The sequence below is a fragment of the Acomys minous genome (genome assembly GCF_964271855.1).
Source record: "Acomys minous genome assembly, chromosome: 10".
In the NCBI taxonomy this organism is placed as follows: Eukaryota; Metazoa; Chordata; class Mammalia; order Rodentia; family Muridae; genus Acomys; species Acomys minous.
Window position 1 is genome coordinate 68,708,331 of NC_140491.1, and position 21,856 is coordinate 68,730,186.

The window sequence follows — 21,856 nt, forward strand, 5'->3', positions numbered from 1 at the left end:
ATACGCAAACGGATGATGGCTGTGAAAACACTCAACACGTTTCATCTCTAGCGTCTGACAGACAGATGAAGATGTTTATAAACACGAGTGATCATGTGGTAACATGAGGTAACTGACTCTGAGCCTGGCTCACCCTGGTTACATCCATGGAAATTTCTCTGATGAAGAGTGAAGTTCTAAAAGCCAGCATAATCGAGCCAAGAAGCTGCCGATTGCACAGCCAGTCCCAACAACAGAGCTCAGCACGATCCATCATCCACTTCTGAAGCTACTCTGCCTGCTGACATTGGCTGTCCTGACAGCTTTAGGAAATTAAATTTCTGATTTAATTAAAAAACAATTGCATTTATTTATGGTGTTTGTGTTTGTGTGTGTGTGTGTGTGTGTGTGTGTGTGTGTGTGAGTGAGTTTGAGAGCCAAGGTGTGGACGTGGAGGTCGGAGGACAACTTGTGGGAGCTGGCTCTTTCCTTCCATCTTGTAGGTGTCAGAGATGGAACTTACACTGTCAGACTTGGCAGCAAGAGCCTGCATCCTATATCCACTGAGTCATCTCACCAGCCTAAATTTTCTGATTTCTAACTTGATATACTAAGTCGCCTCAAAAGCAAAATAATTCTCTCAATTGTGTCCTTCCTTCCTTCAACTTTGGCTTCTTTGGACCCTACTAATTTTTATATATATATATATATATATATATATATATATATATATATATATATATATATATATATATATATATATTCATCTATTTTATTCATTTATTTATCGGGTGCATGTGGAGGACAGTGGACGGCTTTAGGGAGTCAGCTCTCTCCTTTCAGTGTGTGTACCCTAGGAATTGAACTCAGGTGGTCAGGCCTGGCTCCAAGCACTCCACCTACTGAGCCATCTCTACGGCCCCATTATCTTATTCCAGAGCTAGGATCTCACATGGCCAGGCTGACCTCAAACTTACAGGGCAGTCAACGGTGACCTTTGACCTTGGATGCCTTGCACCACCAACATCAATGTTTTATGCCATGCTGAGGATGCATGCTAGGCAAGCACTCGACCAGCTGAGCCACATTCCCAGCCTGCCTGCTTGCTTGCTTTCCTTCTTTCTTTCTAAATGAGATCTTATTATAAAGCCCAGGCTGGTCTGACACTTACTACAATCCTCCTGCTTCAGCCTCTGGAGTGCCGAGGCTAGGGACACCGTTTCTACAGACAAGGAAAGCCACCAGCACTGATCCTGAGCCTACAGACTGTTGGAGGCAGGGTCCTGCTTTACATCCCTGGCTAGCCTGGAATGAGTTGCATAGCCCAAGCTAACCTTAAACTTTCCTGCCTCAGTCTCCCAAGTGCTGGGATTCCAGGTGTGAGCCACTGCACCCAGCCCAGATGTAAGTCTCAGAAGACTTATTTAGTTTTACTTGGGAGGCCACAGACTATGTTATTGTTTTGTTTTGTTTTGTTTTGTTTTTTTCCGAGACAGGGTTTCTCTGTGTAGCCTTGGCTGTCCTGGACTCACTTTGTAGACCAGGCTGGCCTCGAACTCACAGCGATCCGCCTGCCTCTGCCTCCTGAGTACTGGGATTAAAGGCGTGCGCCACCACCGCCCAGCCAGACTACATTATTCCAACCATTTCCTAGGGAGCTAAGCTGGTATCTATGTTGGATGACTGCCTAATTCCTAGAGAGGTTTATAAATGTTGCAAACTGAAGGGCTGTTTGTTTGTTTTGTCTTGAGACAGAACCGCACATAGCCCAGGATGGCTCAGTACTTGTTATGTAGCCAAGGATGTCCTTGAACTTTGGATCTTCTGAAGTCCCGGAGGACAGCTCTGCAACATCACACTTGATATTTTTGGCTTTTCAAGACAGAGTTTCTCTGTGTAGCCTTGGCTGTCCTGGACTCGCTTTGTAGACCAGGCTGGCCTCGAGCTCACAGCGATCCACCTGCCTCTGCCTCCCGAGTGCTGGGATTAAAGGCGTGTGCCACCACAGCCGCCTGGCCTCAAACTTGAGTCTTAACAGCAACCATGCTCTGAGAGATTCCCCCCTCCCCCCCGAATTTGGGTGCCACAAACGCTCATACCATCTGAGCAGCCTCTGGTTTTATGCCCTGGCTCCACAGTTTCTCTCTGCACACTGGCTTCACTGCCAAGAGAGGAAGCCCTTGATAAATGTCCCCGCTATTGTCCCTTCTCTCTTCACAATGACAGGCAGGTTTGGTGTTCCTCACAAGAAGGTCACAAGTGCTTCAGACTTTAGAGGTGGGGAGATTTATGTAGATAAAACGGGACCCAAACCTATATATAAAGCTCGCGTGGGTTTTATATCCGTAGACTGAGGAGTACTTGAGCATGCTTCCAGTATTTGTGTTTTGTCTCCGTGGACCTGGAGATGGCATCCGGGCCTCAAGGAAAGACCCGCCTCCGAGCCACGCCCACAGCTTGGCGCCTTGTTAGGGCCAGGACACCACACGTGAGGCCCCACGTGTGGAATTTTCCACTCGCACTGTCACACCAGTGCTCAAAACGCTTTAGATTTTTGAGCTCGGATTTGAGCTGCTTGACCTGCACGGAGTTCCGCCCTCTTCAGTTTAGAGGTGTTTTATCACCATGCCTTAAGTTCACGAGGAAACCAGGGTGTCTGCTCAGCTCCCTCTTTGCCAGAGGCATCACGTGGACAGAGGAGCCTGCACGGCACTCCTGTCTGCAATTAGTCAACATATATTTTCTGATTGTCCAATCACTTCTACTCTCTCATCTTCTACACTGTGTGTCTGAGAGACCTCATCAGAGTCGGTGAGACCGAGAAGGAGAATGAATGACTTCAGTTCTCTGAAGGGGAAGTTTGGGGCGCTGCCAGCCTGTACTAGAGAAGAAAAGATCTCAGGCCTGCTAGCTTCCTCCTCCTCCTCCCCCTCCACCCCGCTCGGTTCCTTCCTTTCTTCCTCGGCCATTCTTTCTCTCTCTGGCTCTCCGGGAGCCCAGGCTCATGCCTTTTCTTCCTCTAAACGTTATAGGAAAACACACTGGGCTCATTCACAAACAAAGTAAATTATGCAGACTGACACATGCAACACAGTGCGCAAGAGACGCAGGATTCCAGAGCAGAACTTACCCCGCGCTTTAGGCTCCGGAAGCAGTGGATTTTGGGTTTGGAGGTCATGAACTCGTTGAAGCGGTGGGAGAGGGGTTCCTTTTGCTGCTTGGGAGACTGGGGGCCGTTGGGAACAGCAGAGGGTGAGGCAGAGGCAGGGGGAGGAGGGGGAGGCTGATGGGGCGATGTTAAAAGGGACATAAGCTATGTGTGAGAGATGGAGCGGTGACAGTAAAAAAAAAAAAATCAGAAACAAGAAGACACAAAACAGAAATAAGCATCAAATCATAGTCGAGGTCCAAAGCAAGTAAAACACAAACCATTAATATCGATGCAACGGTACAAAAGAAATCATGTAGGATGTGTCCACGAAGAGAGGGTGGAAAGGAAAGGGGGTCAGTGAGTGTGCGACAGGAAAGCAGAACCTTACGCCCCAAGGCTCATGCAGACGGCCACATGCAAGCTAAGGCTGTTGTTAGTCATTCTAAAATCAGTTTAAGCCGGAGGAGTAAACGTTTCCACACCTAAACTAACACAGCTCGATGGGGTGGGGTGAGAGTCTAAATTACTGAGGTTGTCAAGGGGGAGGGGGCGGGGGAAACAGTGGGACAGCCCTGTCCTGGAAAACTCAGACATCCAGTCTGATCTAAGGTTAATGTGGTAATGCCACCTCCATCCCGTATTTTTAGGCCGCCGGGTTAGCGCTGTCATGCACCTACATACCACGCTATGAAAAGAAAATGGAAAAATGTTCACGGAGACAGAGGTTAACATGTCAAAACCGAGCCCAGACGGGCAAGCTTGATTAGACGGGACACTGTCCCCTTGCTCCCAGCGGAGGTGCCCAGCAGTCTGGGAGGATAAGGAGTGGGTGAAAGGGCCATGAGGTCAGTGATGTTAGTGGGGGTGACCCAGTCCAGGTGACAACGCATCTGCAATAAGACAGAGGCCATGGCAAAGACACCACCACCACCAGAAAGAGACGCAGCGCACTAACTGTTCTCTCTCGCTTTCTGAAAGTACAGATCTTAGCTTGATGAAGACCAAAAGATAAAACTCCGAGCCTCTGCACCTTGTCGTCTCAGCCCGCACGGGGTCCAGACTGCCAGTACCTTGTTTTTCTTGATGAATGGCCATAGCTTGCCTCTGGATTTGCCGCCAAACTTGAGCTCTGGCTTGCCTTCTTTGGCGCTGGAAAGGCTGTTGTCTGACACCGTGCGTTTCATCGGCTGGGTGTAATCTTCAAATTCAATATCTCCAGGAGGCTCAAATCCCGACTTGTAGGCTTCTATGACCAGCTGGGAATCCTGCAATCACACCCACAGACAGACACATCAAGCACAAAGTGGCGGCGATGACGCACACAGAGGCCTATCCAAGAAAATCCTACCGAGAGTGGTTTTTTTTTCTTCTTCTTCTTAGTAGTGTGCTAACTACTAGAAAGATTGATTCATAAAGCTTTGTCTCCAGGTGAGAGCCGAAGATACCTCCCACGATGCCTTGCCTTTAAAAGAGTCCCCCCCCCCCTTTCACCACATCCCTGTGGCATGTCACAACACCCTTAAACAGGGTGAGTGGAGTAAGCTTCAGTACACTTTTAAATTTTTCTGAGGTACCTAAGACTGCTGACAAAAATATGAGGCGAAAAACTTCCAGGCACGATAAGATTGGTTTGAACACCTCAGGTGAAGAGCTCGCCCATAGGATGTAGCTGGAGGTGGGGAGGATGTGTTTTGAAGCATTGTGTGTGTGTGTGTGTGTGTGTGTGTGTGTGTGTGTGTGTGTGTGTATGTATGTATGTATGTATATATATCCCCCCCCTCCCGTCGCAAATTTGGCTGAGGCCCCTGAAGGGTGCTTCGAGGCAAGAAATCTTACAATCAAAACTCCACAGAAGAAAACCACCTATTGCCTGGGATACAAGGCATTTAAAACATCCCAAGGCCTCTGTGCACACCGGGCTAACACAACTCTATACAGAGATCATTAAAAAGTGGGGTGGAGGGATCCGAGTAGGTATTTTACACAAGAGACAATTTTGCCTCCCAGGGGACTTTCAACAACATCTGAAAGGGACACTGACTGTCCAGTGAGGGGTGCTACCAGCATCTGTGGTGTCAGACACCCCACATTCTGCAGACATCTGGGTCACTGGTACCCTACAGAGCTTTGCCTCTTTCCAGAAGTCGGTGAGTACCAAGGGAAAACACTTGCATTTAACTTGGTGATAACCCTGTGAGTTTGTTTTGCACAAAAGGGCAAACACTGAGGGCTTTTAGGCTGAGAAGCGCAGAGACCACACCCAGCGGCTCCCTGCCCCAGGGTCGCTGAAGGAGCTACTGCTGCAGGGAGGAGGAGAGAGATGACGGAACCGTGAGATGCCCAGTGACCACACTTACGTTTTTCTGGTCGATGGACTCGGCCGCCTTCACTATGCCATCCAGGCATTTCCCGATGATGGGTATCACCTGCCGGTCCGCCTCCGCGTACGTCTTCATGGACTCTCCGATGCGCACGATCCTCCGCTCCTCCATCTCTTGTATTTTCTGCAAAAATCAGACCGCGTGTAAATAAAATGGTCTACTACTACTTGGGGTGGTTGTTTTGGGGGGTGATACTGTTTCCCTGGGGATCAGAGTCTGCATGACCGTGGGTTTATCGAACCATCACAGATCAGCCCGCTGTGCTGTGTGCAGTGAATGGCTGGGCCGCCTGGAGAGCCCTTCGCACAACTGCACCGCGATTTCAGTAAGACTCCTGTGAGGTGTTAACATTGATTTCAACGGGCAGATCTACAGTCACCGAGTGGCCTCCGGGCATGTCAGGGAAGGATTTCCTAGATTAGTTTAATTGAGGTGGGATGACCCACCCTAAATGTGGGTGTCATTGTTCCTTGTGCTGGGACTCCAGACTGGCGGCTGGGAGTGGGGTGGGGTGTGGGGGAGCAGACCCACAAGACACCTCAGCAGGGGTAGGCTCTTTGCCACCAAGCTTGATAACCTGGGACCCACACAGCAAGGAGACAACAGTATGTTTTCTGCCTACTGTGCACACTGCGATACAAGCTACCATAACCACACGCCAAACAAATACGTCTAAACCAAGTTTTCTTTTACATATAAGGAGAGTGGGCTGGAGAGATGGTTCAGTGCTTCAGATCACTGGCTGCTCTTCCAGAGGACCTCGGTTTGATTCCCAGCACCTACACAGGGGCTCTTAACCATCTGTAACTATAATCCCCGGGGCCTCAGCGACCTCTCCTGGCTCCCACAGGAACTGCATGCTTTTGGTGCACAGAGTATATCCATGCCGACCAGACATCAGACATATAAAGTAAGAATATAGCCAGGAGCAGTGGCACATCCCTGAAATCCCAGCACTCTGGGAGGCAGAGTGCAGGGGGATCTCTGTCAGTCTGTGAGTTCGAGGCCAGCCTAAGAGGTCTACAGAGTGAGTCCAGGACAGCCACAGCTACACAGAGAAACTCATTCTAAAACAAACAAACAAAAACAATAAATTAAATAAGGAGAAAGTGAACTGAGCATTAGCGGTTATCGTCTCTTCTTTCTTGACTGTTGATGCCACAGCACCAGCCACCTCCTGCTGCAGTGACGCCCCTGTCACAGTGCTCTGTACCCTCAACTGTGAGCCAATAAACACAGGATTTCACAATAGTGACAATGAAAGTAACTACAAACCTCATTATAGGGGCTGTATATTATTATTATTATTATTATTATTATTATTATTATTATTATTATTATTATTATTATTTTATTATTATTAGTTGTTGTTGCTGTTGTTTTGAGACAGGGCTTCATGCAGCCCAGGCTAAGTTGTAATCCTCCTGCCTCTTCTTCCCAAGTACTAGGATTACAAAAGAGGTCCATGCCTCATGCCCAGCTCAGTTTTATCAGTGACCCCCTCCCCAATACACATCCTTCTACTGTCCATCTCTTACAAAAACACTGTGGGAACAGTCTCGATGCAGCCTAGGCTGAGGCAGAACCAGTGTCCTGCCCTCTATGGCCTAGAGCAGTGGCTCTCAGCCTTCCTGATGCTGGGGCCCTTTAACACAGTTCCTCATGCTGTGCTCACCCCAGCCATAAAATTATCTTGTTGCTACTTCATAAGTATAATGTTTTTGTGCTGGGATTAAAAGTATGTGCCACCACTGCTTGGCTTTTTTTTAAATTTTTATTTTATTTTTTATTTTATGTACACTGGTGTTTTGCCTGCATGCACATCTTGTGAGGGTGTTGGAAATCCTAGAACCGAGTTACAGACAGTTGTGCGCTGCCATGCAGGTGCTGGGCCTTGAATCTGGGTCTTCTGGAAGAGCAGCCAGGGCTTTTAGCCATTGAGCCATCTCTGCAGCCCTCATAACTGCAAATTTGTTACTGTTATCAATTGTAATGTAAACACCTGTGTTTTCTGATGGTCTTAGGAGACCCCTGTGAAAGGGTCATTTGATCCTCGAAGAGGTCCCGACAACATGTTGAGAAACATGGGCCTACAGATTCTTTGGTGGAACCCTGAGAACCCAAGCAGACCCAACTGGGGGTGGGGGCGGGTACTTCAACCAGCTACTTTGGGTTTTCTGCATGTGGAACTCAAAGCATAGCATGGGGGTCCACAACTGTTACCCTAGTGTCCTTGAGGCTGAGGCAGGAGGCTTTAAGGCCGCCTAAACTACATAGCAGGTCTCTGACTCAAAAACAAATAAAAACAAGGCAAAGCCAGGCGGTGGGGAGGCAGAGGCAGGTGGATCTCTGTGAGTTTGAGACCAGCCTAGTCTACAAAGTAAGTCTAGGACAGACGGGGCTACAGAGAGAAACCCTGTCTTGAAAAACAAACAAACAAACAAACAAACAAATAAACACAAAAACAAAAAAGGCAAAATGATCCAAACAGGAAAATAGCTATATATGTTTATTTATTTTATTTTATTTTATTTTTTTGTACATCTACTGACTAATTGTAGCAATGGGGATGGAAGGTCAGGCTTAGGTGTGACAAACCAGTGCTCCACAGTGAGCTTCCTCCAGAGTCTCTCATATCACTTTTGAGCACTTAAAGTAGCTAAAAAAACAAACAAACAAACAAAAAAACAAAAAAAACAGAAGCCAATGCACACCTTGAACCCCAGCACTCAGAGGCAGATGGATCTCTGTGAGTCATCCTCCAACCTCTCTGTGTGAGCACACCACGTGCACTTGTGCTCACACACACACACACACACACACACACACACACACACACACACACACATACACACTTTACAAAGAAAAAAGAAAACAATTCAAAGGAAACAATACTTGTTTGTTCAAATCCCACAACTCTGAATGCTGCTTTGTCTCCTAAAGCTAAGCTGGCGTTTCTTGTAGCCAGAGTGTCCTTTAAAAACGAAGCACTCATCTAAGAGGCACAGTTGTAATATGTCAACCCCCCCATAAAAACAAGGGTGCAGTGAAGCCACAGGACACTTACACAGGCACCTGACGAAGCCCGGGTGAGCATTATGCTCAATTCTTACTGCTGGCCACCGATTGATTGACATGCTGTGGGAAACAGCCCAGTGGGGCTGGGGAGAGGGCTCAGTGGCTAAGGAAGGGGCTTGCTGTGCACCGTGAGAGCCTGAGACTAACACCCAGAACCAGGGAGAAAGCTGGGTGTGATGGGACATGTCTGTAAGCCCTGCGCAGGGTAACAAACTGAATCCACAGGGCGCTGGGTGCAGTGGCGCATGCCTTTACTCCCAGCACTCGGGAGGCAGAGACAGGTGGATCTCTGTGAGTTCGAGGCCAGCCTGGTCTGCAAAGTGAGTCCAGGACAGCCAGGGCTACACAGAGAAATCCTGTCTCAGACAAAACAAAACAAAACAATCCATGGGGCTTGCTGGCCAGCCAGTCTAGTCTAAGGTTTTTAAAGGTTTATTTATTATTTGTGTTTGTATGCCTGTGAGTTTATATATACCATGTGTGTGCTATGTCCACAGAAGTGCCCAAGGAGGTTAAAAGAAGATGGCAGATCCCCTGGAGCTGGAATTGAAGGCAGTTGTGAGCCACTCAACATCTGAGAACCAAACTCCAGTCCCCTTCAAGAGCAGCAAGCATTTTTCTAAACATACATATTTTTTAAATTTCATGTACATTGCTGTTTTGCCTGCACGTATATCTGTGTGAGGGTATTGGATCCCCTAAAACTGGAGTTACAGACAGTTATGAGCAACCATGTGGGTTGCTGGGAATTGAACCGTGGTCCTCTGGAAGAGCAGCCAGTGCTCGTGACCACTGAGCCATCTCTCCAGGCCCGAGCACTACGCATTTTTAAACTACAAAGCCATTTCTCTCCAGCCTCCCATTAAGAGATGGATGCAGTTTCAAATAAAAGACTGGGAGAGAGAGGAGATGGTTCAGCATTTAAGGGCACTGGCTGCTCTTGCGGAGGACCTGGGTTTGATTCCTGCACCTGCGCGGTGGCACGCAATCATATGCGACTCTAGTTCCGGGGGACCCAAGGCCCTTGTCTGACCTCCAGGGTCACAAGGAATGCACTCAGTGCACAGATAGACAACCAAGTAGACCTCTGGCCTACACATGCGTGCATGCGGAGGGCAATGGACAGCTTTGGGGAGCTGTCCTTTCAGTGTGTGTACCCAAGGGATTGAACACATGCACGCAAGCACGCACGCACACATGCACGCACGCAGACCGGATGTGGTGATGATGCAAACCTGTGATACCAGGACTCAGGAGGCTGAGGCTGGATAGCTGCCAGCTGAGGAATGAGGTGACTCCCAGGCTCCAGTGAGGCCCTGTCACATCAGAAGCATGCTGGCATCACAACGTGAGGGCCGTGGAGCACTTACCTGGAAGATGTTGGGGATGTGCGTGTGGTAGTACTCCCACTGCTCCTGGTTGAATCTCTGCAGCGTTGAGGAGTACTCTGCTTTGCTGTCCTCTGCCATTTGGTGACGTAGCTGAGCTTGCTGCCGCGCCTTGGGGAAAAAGTGAGGAAACACTGTGTATACAGAGTAAACAGAAGCCTACAGACAAGGCATACCAGGGCCCAAACCGTTTCATATATTTTATATTAGCAGATGCACTGAAAAATGACTTCTTAGGCTGGGCGGTGGCAGCGCACATCTTTAACCCCATCCCTTGGAAGGCAGAGGCAGGCGGAACTCTGTGAATTCAAGGCCAGCCTGGTCTACAGAGTGAGTTCTAAGACAGCCAGGGCTACACAGAGAAACTCTTTCCTTAAAAAAAAAAAAATTGTCACGGTGATTCCCAGCTCCCACTCAACAGCCCCCAGACAAACTGAGTTCTACCTGGCTTAAGAACCTCACCCAGCTGGATGAGATGCTTCCAGTGTCACTCCAGAGTCAAAACTACACTCCATTGTCAGAAGAGCTCCCTTGTAGCATGGCACGTGAGGTTTTCACTTATTTTGACTAGTTTCATGGCACCCATGTCATGGCGGATTAAGAGCCATGACTGAATGAGGCCATACTCGGAGGTGAACACAAACACAAAACACCGCCAACCGTGTCTGCCCACTTCCGGGTGAGGTTGTTTTTTTCTATAAAAATTTTTTTTACATATATTTTTACTAATACTTTTTTTTTATTCTTTGACAATTTCATACATGTATATAATGTATCTTGGTCATATAAATCCAAATTCTCCTTCCCACTCCCCTGACTTTTAACATTGTTTAGTGTATGTGTGTGTGTGGTGTGTGTGTGTGTGTGTGTGTGTGTGTGTGTGTGTGTGTGTGTGTGTGTGTGTGTGTGTGTGCCCTGGTGCCCAAAGAGGCCAGAAGAAGGCATCAGATCCCCTGGAGCTGGAGCTACAGGCAGTTGTGAGCCACCACGTGGGTGTTGGGACTCGAACCTCAATTCTTGAAAAAGCAGTCCAAGCTTGTTAGAGTTAGTTTGGGGGAGCGGTTCTGGATGTCAAAGGCATGGGCTGGCTCATGCTAAGGACACCTCTCCAGCCCCCTCAGGTGAGTTTTTTATATATTCGCAGATTTTCTCACTGCCTTCTGATCTGGTGACCTTGACCCAAGTCCCACTTCCTCCACACATTTCACTCATGCGGGGCTGGCCAAGGGGATGGGTCCCCGGTGGCTTCCTTTATTTTCTTCCCTATTCGTGGAGAAACGTCACCCAGTATTTCCAAGGGTTTCCTTATTTCCTGGGGCTTTTCAGCTCTTTAAGGTGTGGAGTCTTCTCAGCTAACCCAGGTTTTAGCCACCACTTTCTCTCCCTTGGCTGGCAGCCTGTCAACATCCTGGCCGTATGCTCTGCCTTCCGACTCTGACGGAGTCCCCCACCGAGTCCGTTAACTGAATCTCTGTGACATTCAACCCTAGCTACCTTCAACACTGTGCCCCCGCCCCTAGCAGACAGCAGTGATCCTGTGAAAATAACAGTGTCCCCTGCCTGCCTCCCATCTGCACTGCCAAGGCTCTGCCAACACCAGCTCTGCAGCTCCTTGGTTAGCGCTGTCGCGGACATTTTAAAAAGGGGGTTCCCGTGTAGACTAAAACGAAAATATCTTCTGTGTCATTCAAAGACCTTGCTCAGAGGAAAGTCTCAGAGGGGAGGGAGAAGGGAGAGGAGAGGAGGGGAAAGAAGGGGAAAGGAGGGAGAGGAGGGGAGAAGAGAGCAGGGGAGAGGATCCCACTCTAGACGGAATACTATTGCAATCAGATAAAGTGGTTCCTTGTTTATTTCAGAGCAATGGTCCTAAAACAGAGATGGGATATCTTCTGATGGAATATGTATATGGTAATGTCAAACATACAGACACACACACACACACACACACACACAGAGAGAGAGAGAGAGAGAGAGAGAGAGAGAGAGAGAGAGAGAGAGAGAGAGAGATCGGTCTAAATCAGCATGGCAACTTAAATGCTAAGAGCTGTGGTCCCTTGCACTGTCTGGGCTGTCCAGCACTGTCCCTCAGCTCCCCCTGAACCCCTCATAATGTTTCATTGACCCAGCCAGGCACTCACTTTTATAGCTTTCAGTGCCTGAAGTTTCAGGGTGCTCTACCCCGAGACTAATCATCATGGCTTCTCATCTCTTGTAAGCTTGTGTAAAAACAGCCCACGGTGAGTCGGGCATGGTGACACACACATTTAATCCCAGCACTTGGGAGGCAGATGCAGTAAGATCTCTGTGAGTTCGAGGCCAGCCCAGTCTATATAGCGAGTTCCAGGGCAGCCAAGGCTACACAGAGAGACCTGTGGTAAAGATTAAACTTTGTCACAGGTGGAAGCAATCTTGGCGGGCTTTACCCTTGGGGCACCCCATGAATACCTTGTGATAGACTTAGTAGAGCCATCCTGGGCCTGGAATTCAGGAAACAGACCTGGGAACCCCACCTGGGCTATTGTTTTCCTAATTGACCCTCAAGGGGAGTAGGAGACCACCCTTTCCATGTGACTGAGGGAGGTGGGGAGGAGAGAACAACAAGTTGAGGGCAGGCGAGAGCGCGTAGAGAACAGCAACCAGGCCAGACCAGCACACGTGCCAGAGAGACACCTAAAGACCCGTCCCGTGAAACGGATACCGGAAGGTTCACTCTTTTGTCCCTTTAACCTTTTTTTCCTTCTTGTGTATGCTAGTTGGGTTATATAATAAAGTTTAATTGTTAAAAAACCGAGCCAACAGAGACCCTGTCTCAAAAACCTAAAACTAAAAATAGAAAAGCTGTGGTTATTTATCTCCGAGCCCTAAGTTTTCCCTACCACCCACACTACTGTATTTCTTTAAAGTTCCTATTCTAAGAACACCTTTTCAGTTAGTCAGGGTCTCAGAATGCAAAGATGGCCCACACTGCCATCTTGGGGAGTCCTACCATGCATGGTTTCACTTTTTTTTTCTCTCTCTCTCTTTTCAAGACAGGGTTTCTCTGTGTAACCCTGGCTGTCCTGGACTCGCTTTGTAGACCAGGCTGGCTTCGAACTCACAGTGATCCACCTGCCTCTGTCTCCCAAGTGCTGGGATTAAAGGCGTGCGCCACCACCGCCGAGCCTGATTTCTCTTCTTCTTCTCCTCCTCCTTCTCCTCCTTCTTTTTCTTCTTTTGTTTTTTGAGACAGAGTTTCTTTGTGTAGCCTTGACTATCCGGGACTCGCTTTGTAGCTCACTTGGGAGGCAAGGCAGGCGGATCGCTGTGAGTCAAGGGCAGCCTGATTTCACTTCTTAACACACCCCCTGGCTCCTGCAAGGAGGTGAAGCCTTTGGCTTAAAATTAAAAGGTCAGAGGGTCACTGTTAACAGGAAAGTGTGTTACATACAGCCCAGCGCTCTATTATTAAGAATAAAAGGGCCGGGCGTGGTGGCGCACGCCTTTAATCCCAGCACTTGGGAGGCAGAGGCAGGTGGATCGCTGTGAGTTCGAGGCCAGCCTGGTCTACAAAGTGAGTCCAGGATAGCCAAGGCTACACAGGGAGACTCTGTCTCGAAAAACAAAACAAACAAACAAACAAACAAACAAACAAAAAGAATAAAAGGGCCATCTTCCTTTTTGTCAGCTCATCGCATAGTCTTCGAAGAGAGTGACCTGGTTATTTCAATGTGATTTTCCTTCCTTAGGGTTCAGAACACGAAGGAGAAAATGGCAGCACGGCCTCCGTCCCCACCATCACTAAGCAGGAATGCAGGGTGCACTAAGATGTCTCTCTGGGACACGTTAGGTCTGCTTGCCTTTACCAGCCTTTGCTCCTCTTTCTTCATGACTAGATGGCTTTTGAGATCCTAACATGGCTAGACAAAGTCTCGATCTTTTTATTGTTTTTATTTTTCAAACTGGTTTTCTCTGTGTAGCTGTGGCTGCCTTGGAATGTGTTCTAAACCAGGCTGGCCTCGAACTCAGAGATACGCCTGCCTCTCTCTCTCTGCCTCACAAGTGCTGAGATTAAAGGCAGGTGTGAGCTGCTACCCTTCGGCTCTCGGAAAACAAATCTTGTGTGGACATCCTAATTTCTGAGCTCCTCACAGACCACCGGCCATGCTCTCTGCTCAGGGTCTCCCTATGTAGCCCTGACTAGCCTGGGACTCACGATGTAGAGGAGGTTGGCCTTAAACTCATAGAGAGCTGCTTGCCTCTGCCTCCTTAACGCTGGAATTATAGGCAGGGTTTCTCTGTGTAGCCCTGGCTATCCTAGAACTCACTCTCTAGACAAAGCTGGCCTCCTGATGGCTTCACCACACCAGGCCAAGCATGAACTATATAACTTGGCCGAGCTCACAACTTTTGGAAAGCCATTTTTTTTAATCCTTTTCCATTGTCAAACAAGTACAGGGCTGTAGCAACTGCTCATCAGCTAAGAGCATTTGCTGCTCCTGCAGAGGACCTAAGTTCCTGGCATCTGTCATGGTACCTCACAACTCTCCCTAACTGGATTCCACATGGGAGATCCAGTGCGTTCTTCTGGCATCCATGGCTTATACACACTCAGGCAAAACACTCATACGCGGAAAATGAAAATAAACAAATCTTTTTTAAAAATTATAAAAATCCAGCCAGGAGGTGGCAGAGGCGGGCGGATCTTTGAGTTCGGGGCCAGCCTGGTTTACAGAGCGAGTTCTAGGACAGCCAACGCTGCTACAACAAAACTCAAACAAACAAACAAACATTATAAAAATCCTATCTTTTATTACCAAATGTTTGAGGGGGAAGGTGATGAAGACCATCTTAGGGATGCTAGTGCTTGCGGGGACAGTGGCTTCTCGGTGTTTTCCAGCTTATTGCCCGGGAACTCCAGGGCTGTGTTTTTACATGGGAAGAGGAAGAGGCTCGCGCTGCCCTTCACTCCCCGCCTCTGTGAGGGCACCATGGTGCAGCCACAGGGCCAGCTCACAGTCTGCAATGCCTGGCAGCCAGCCCTGGCACTGGCACATGGGCCTGATGTCCCTGCAGGGGAGGTGCTGGGAGAACCCAGCAGGGCGCAGGATTGTGGCCCCTCCTCCAACTCTTTAAGCCAAGAGAAAGGTAAAGTCAGGAATTTAACAGTCTGGGCTGGTTAGTGTTCCTCCACCCTGCATTCTTTTCCTTGGAAAGACCAAAACAACAGCATCAGCAACAGAATCTGCTGAAAATAATTTAAGTTTACCTGGTCCCCTCATCCCCTTATCTGTTTTGATTTGGTTGAGACATTAAGCTAACATTGTAGCTTAAGCTGGCCTGGAACACCCTATGTAGTAGCCCAGACTGGTTTCAAATTCACAGCAATCCTCCAGTCTCAGTCTCCTGAGCTGCTCGCTGGGATTATTGACAAGAACCACCATGTCCAACATCAAACTTAGAGTTTGTGTAGTGTAGTATTTGTGTGTGTGTGTGTGTGGTTTGTTGTTGTTTGTTTGTTTTTGGTGTTTTGAGACAGGATTTCTTTGGCTGTGACTATCCTAGAACTCACTCTGTAGACCAGGCTGACCTTGAACTCAGAGATCTTGAATTTAGAAGCCCTGCCTCTGCCTTCCAAGTGCTGGGACAAAAGGTGTGCGCCACCAACCCTAGCTTAGTTTGTGTAGTTTATAAATATTCCTGCCCATCCCACCTGCTGAGAGCCTGACTGTCCATGTAGCCAGGAAAGAGAACAGGACATACAGGCCAGATATTAATAATGTAATAGGCTATTAATAACATAGCACACCAATACCTGTTTTCTAGGCATTTTTACATCAAAAGGTACAAACCCACAGAGGATACCCAATAACACGAGACTTCTCTAGGCTGGCCAGCTAGCAACTCTACATCTGTGAACACATCGCTGGAAGCCATTTCAGTGATATGATGCCTTATACACATGGCTGGCTCCTTGTGTAGCTGCGGTGACCTTAAAGGTCAGGCTCCGCCTGACTCCACCTTCCACAGGCTTACACAGCCAGCACTGTTCTATGCAACCCAGAGCCATGCTGGCTGCTGGGCAAGTCCTGTAAGTGCTTGGCTGCCCAGCAAGAGGTACCCTGAAAGCTAGGCATAATAAAATGGAACACCCCTATAATCCAAACATTTGGGAGGCTGCGACGCAACAAGCAAGCAAACAAGCAAGCAAACAAACAAAACACACAAAAGGAAAAGAGCTGACTAGTGCATTGGTCTTGTTCAACAGCTAGTAATTTGAACCGATAATTGGAAACTAGGCTGGAATGTGGCTCAATGCCTGCCTAGCATGCACAAGCATTAGGCTCAGTCTCCACACCAGTAAATACATAGATAAATGGAACTCGGTGCCCTGTATTTTGGTTGTTCACTGTTGATGAATAGATGTTCAACCTGGTTTTAAAAAAATAATAATGTAGGCCAGAATTGGCGGCACACACCTTTAATCCTAGCACCCGGGAAGCAGAAACAAGAGTGCCTCTGTGTTTGAGGCTAGCCTGGTCTACATAGTGAGTTCCAGGCCAGCCAGGGATACCCAGTGAGACCTTGTCTCAAAATAACAACAATAATGATGAAAAGAATATTATTGTTTTTGTTTTTTGTTTTTTCCTAGATAGGGTTTTTCTGTGTAGCCTTGGTTGGTCTGGACTCTCTTTGTAGACCAGGCTGGCCTTGAACTCACAGAGATCCATCCACTTGCCTCTGCCTCCTGAGTACTGGGATTAAAGGCATGCGCCACCACGCCCAGCAAAAAGAATATTTTTATTTATTTATTATTATGTATACAGTACTTTGCCTGCATGTACACCTGCATGCCAGAAGAGGGCATCAGATCACATTATAGATGGTTGTGAGCTGCCAAGTGGATGCTGGGAATTGAACCCAGGTCCTCTGGAAGAGCAGCTAGTGCTCTTAACCACTGAGCCATCTCTCCAGCCCTGATGAAAAGAATATTTAATGAAAAGAAATGAAAGCTTTATATAATGTTTTAAATGCTTCAGAATTGTATATTTTTAGGTTTAGTTTTGTGTGTGTGTGTGTGTGTGTGTGTGTGTGTGTGTGTGTGGGAGAGAGAGAGAGAGAGAGAGCGCAAGTGAGTGCAGGTGTTGGGAAGGCCAGAAGAGGGCGTCAGATGTCCTGGAGTTGGAGTTACAGATGGTTGTGAGCCTCCTGATGTGGGTGCCAGGAAATGAACTCAGTTCCTCTGCAAGAGCAGGAAGCGTTCCTAACTGCTGAGCCCATCTCTCCAGCCAATGCATCCTCAACTGGGGATTGAACCTACTACCACACTTGTGTTGGTTGAAAGCTGTACCACAGGAGGGCGTGCGCCACCACGCCTTTAATCCCAGCACTTGGGAGGCAGAGGCAGAGGCAGGCAGATCTCTGTGAGTTCGAGGCCAGCCTGGTCTACAAAGTGAGCCTAGGACAGCCAGAGCTACACAGAGACTCTCTGGGGTGGGGTGGGGTGGAGGCTATACCTCAGAGCATGAAATAATATTAATAGCCTAATTGCATTATTAAAGGATACCTTCTTTTGTCTCAACTATGAGTAAATGGTGTAAATTCTAGCACTGAATGGTAGAAGAGACTGGAGAGGGGAGCAGTATGGGCTCTGTGAAGCTTACAGAGGGGAAGGTGTGGCGGGCGGGGGGCAGGGGGAGGGGGGTGGGGAGAGGCGGGGAGGGCGGGTGGAAGGGGGCAGTGGGAAGAAGATGAAGCCAGTCTTTGTCCTGCCTTGTCGTGGTGTAAGTGGCATGGTTGGGCTTTTCCAGCAAAGGGTTGCATCTAGAATACATTTTCAACTTCAAAACTAAGAGTGCATTTGACAATTTCTATTCAGAGTGCTTGGGAGCGTTGTTGGAAACTTCTGGGCCAAGGGCTTGCCAAAACAATGCAGTCTGTCTGGGATAAATTATAAGGGCAGTGAAAACACAAAACAGAAAAACTTCAAAATAAGTTAACCAAAGAAATATGCCTGAAGTATGCCAGCAATTTCCTGAAGTTTCTTCCCCCCCAAGTCTTACAGTGTTCCAGCCCCAGGGTTGCGGGTTACTCTGGTGCACAGTCATTGAAATAGAAGAAGAAAAGGGAAAAAAGAAAAGAAAAGAAAACCAAACAGAAAGATAGCAAATGAGACCAGGATCTCCATCCGGAGGCCATTCACTTGCTAAACAGGGCTATAAAAGGCTTTCTGTTGCCCTGTACCCCAGTTACCCAAAGTAGAATTCAAAATATCTGCTAACTCTTGGGGAAAGTAGGGGTGTGAGGCCTGTGGACTGGTCCTTCTCATCCAGAGAGGAGGCTGTGGAAACAGCCCTGGTCTTAGCTCACACACTCCCAGCTGATGAGTCACCGTCCCTAGGACATGACAGTGGCCTCCTGGTTTCTACTATGGGGTGCATGAAGTTGCTGTCTCACTATGTAGCCCTAGCTAGCCTGGGACTCTCCACGCAGACCAGGCTGGCCTCAAACCCAGAGACCGACTGACTACCTCTGCCTCCTGAGTGCTGGGATTATAGGCGTGCATCACACCACCAATCCAGGATGAAATGATTTTATTTCCCCTCTTCCTTCTCTCAGCAAGCAACTCCACCCAGGGCGCACAAAGGCTCTGACACCCATGGCCATGGGCGCCCTGGCTAAAGGGAAGGTCTAGGGCACAGCCAGACTGTGCCAGCAGAGCTCACATAAGACTGCATTTGCTCCTGAGGGTCACTGTAGAGACTTAAATGGCTTGTAAATGCAGCTTTAGAAAAGAAACACTCAAAAGGAGGCCCAAACACAGTCCTGTTACACACGGGAGCAACAGTACTGTTTTCCTTCTTTCCTTTTCAGTGTGTGTGCATGTAAGTGTGTATGTGCATACATGTGTACGTGTGTGTGTGTATGTATGTGTGTGTGTGTGTGTAGGGCAGAGGTTGGTGGTGATTGCTCTCTACTTTTCCTTCCCTTCCTTCCTCTCCTTCCATCTCCCCCTCCTCTTTCTTAAGAGTCTGTCACTAGCCCTAAACACACTGGATTAGGCTAACAGGTCGCCGGTGCTACCATTATAAACATAGCTTTTTTCTTTAAACAAACAAACAGAAAAGGGAGGTAAGTTTATAGGATTGAACCCTGGTCCTGGGTCTTTATTGTCCAAATCACAATAATCATCTAATGAAGAATGCTCCCTGTGACCAGGCGGGGGCGGGGCCATGGTCAGGCGGGGGCGGGGCACACCTTTAATCACAGCTCTCCTGAGGCATAGGCCGGTGCATGGAAGGACACATGCCCTTTATTCACTAAGCCTAAGCCTTCTCTCTGGCCCCACTGTGTTTCTTATCTCTGTATGCGAACTTCTGTGTAACTTTCATTTATTCTATTAGTTCATTTATTAAGCTTTACTTTTTTTCTACAGCTACTTTTCCTATTTCTATAAGTTTCACTGCAGTCTTCTTCAGACCGTCCCTGATAACATTTTATTAATGTGACTTCTGTTGCTTTTTGTTCTCATTTTTTTCTTGTTTCATCTTCTTGTTAATTTCTTTCAGACATTCCTATAGTCCAGATTCTGTGGTAACTATTCTCTGTGGTATTGGGTCTCATGGTGGCCTACTCCCCTGGTTGTAATCTTTTTTGAATGAATATCTTTTTAAAAAAAGATTTGTTTATTTATTATTTGTATAGTATTCTGCCAGCATGTGTGCTGGCACACCAGATCTCATTGTAGATGGTTGTAAGCCACCATGTGGTTGCTGGGAATTGAACTCAGGACCTTTGGAAGAGTAGTCAGTGTCCTTAACCTCTGAGCCATCTTTCCAGCCCTTGGATGAATATCTTTAGTGGCTGCTTCTCTTCTGGAGAAGCAGGACTGTGGAAATGCTATCCCAGCTAGGGTGTGCATTGCTTCTGCCAGGCAACTTTTATGCTAATTTGTGGGCTTGGGCATTCTTTTGCAGAGATTTTTTTATTGATAATTTTATGGATATATGTGTGAGTGTACATGTATGCAGCAAATGTGTTGTGTGCCTGAGGAGACTAGGAAGGAGCTTTGGATCCTCAGGAACTGGACATAAAGGCAGCTGTGACCTCTAAAAGAGCAGTAAGCGCTCCTAAACATTGAACCATCACAGGCTTGGCATTTTTTGTTATTGTTTTGTTTTGTTTCGAGACAGGGTTTCTCTGTGTAACTTTGGCTGTTCTGGACTCGCTTTGTAGACCAGGCTGGCCTTGAACTCACAGTGATCCACCTGCCTGTGCCTCCCAGAGTGCTGGGATTAAAGGTGTGCGCCACCATGCCCCGCTTGTTTTTTTTTGTTTTTTGTTTTTTGGTTTTTTTTTTTGAGACAGGGTTTCTCTGTGTAGCCTTGGCTGTGCTTTGTAGAACAGACTGGCCTCAAATTCACAGAGATTCACCTGCCTCTGCCTCTGAGTGCTGGGATCAAAGGTGTATGCTACCACACTTGACAGTTTTTGAAGCTTCAATGCCTAAAGTTTCCTTGCATTTATAAAACAAATAAAGGCTCAAGGATCCCTAAGCTGAGGAAATTAAAAACAAACAAACAAACAAACAATGAGTTTTGAACTATCATAGCCATGTCACAGAACATCAAAGACAAACATGAGGTCTTAGCTGCTAGAGAACAAAGCCAGCTCTTTTCAAAGTAATGCAGTTAAGTAGATGACAAGTTCCTGACAAAGTATGAGATAACTGACAAGCTCCAACATGCTGAGAGGAAGTAAAAATAAATAAATAAATAAATAAATAAAAAGACAACCTAGAATTTAATACCTAGCTAAACTACCACAACGATGACATAAAGACATGAGATTGGGGGAGCCACTCAAACTCCTAGTAGGAAAACAAAGCAAAACAATGTGTCATTCATGAAGAAAGACATTTAATTCAGAAAGGAGTGTGAAAAGTAATATCTGGAGGCCCACATCATATCAGCATTGGCACATGGCTACAGCTATGTGAGCAGGTGGTGAGTCATAGCTGTTCCTTTACATGGGACCTAGACTCCCTAGTCCAGGCTGGTTCACACCTCCGTGTACTGGGTCTTCACACTGAGGCCTTGTACTGATTCCTGCTTTTTGCCTTTAGTCAGCCTACCCATCTGCCCATTTCGGCTTCACTCATATCAAGAGCCGTGGAGTTTAATCAGCACAGTGCAGTGGCAGAGCCACAGAGTCACCTGGCAAGAGGCCTGACAATGAAGTACAGAGACACACGTGACACCTATAGCGCCCATGGAGGTTACTAGGCGTCTAACACATGTGACATCTACAGTGCCCAGGTATTCCTACACAACCTGTGTGTGTCTGGGTGTGTCACAGTGCACACTAGTCGTCTAACACATGTGACACCTACAGTGCCCATGGAGGTTACTAGCCGTCCGTCGTCTAACACATTCTTAGGCCTGCTCTTTCCATTTGTAGGGCTGTGGATTCTGGGTAAGACTGAGACCAACGCATTTTCAGGGCATGCTTTCTGTGAAGGGGGCCTCAGAGCACCTCAGAGGTCACAATCACCCTGCATCTGGTTTCTGAGATGCTTCAATGTCCCCCATCCTCTCTCGCAAGGCGACACTCACAGTGAGCCTTCCACAGGCCAGGAGTTCTCCACAGCCCAGCTGCTCTCCCTCTGCGCCGCCTTTTCACTTCCTCCCATCCTTCCTGTTCAAGCCACAATTCTCTCTTCAGGCCTATTCCTACACAAACGACAACCTGTGTGTGTCTGGGTGTGTCACAGTGCACACACGTGGAGATCAGAAGACAACCTGTGGGGGTTAGTTCTCTTTTTCTGCCCCGTGGGTCCCTGAGACTGAGCTCAGGTCATCAGATTTGGTGGCAAATGCGTTTACCCGCTGACCCATCTACCA

The 21,856-nt window shown here is 47.7% G+C and overlaps 1 protein-coding gene across 10 annotated transcripts in view; it reads right to left on the bottom strand.

Moving 5' to 3' along the window:
• Positions 1 to 21,856, bottom strand: part of FNBP1 (formin binding protein 1) — a 122,069-nt gene that overhangs the window by 22,730 nt on the left and 77,483 nt on the right. For 5 of the 10 annotated variants that reach the window (XM_084799951.1, XM_084799948.1, XM_084799952.1 and 2 more), the window contains exons 7-10: positions 9,960 to 10,088; positions 5,488 to 5,634; positions 4,201 to 4,395; positions 3,110 to 3,292 (exon numbers count right to left, since the gene is read on the bottom strand). In XM_084799951.1, the coding sequence (XP_084656077.1) occupies positions 3,110 to 3,292; positions 4,201 to 4,395; positions 5,488 to 5,634; positions 9,960 to 10,088 (654 nt within the window). Of the gene's footprint in view, positions 1 to 2,249; positions 2,861 to 3,109; positions 3,293 to 4,200; positions 4,396 to 5,487; positions 5,635 to 9,959; positions 10,089 to 21,856 lie in introns of those variants that run through there. The other 5 variants (XM_084799956.1, XM_084799954.1, XM_084799957.1 and 2 more) reach the window with 2 other exon arrangements.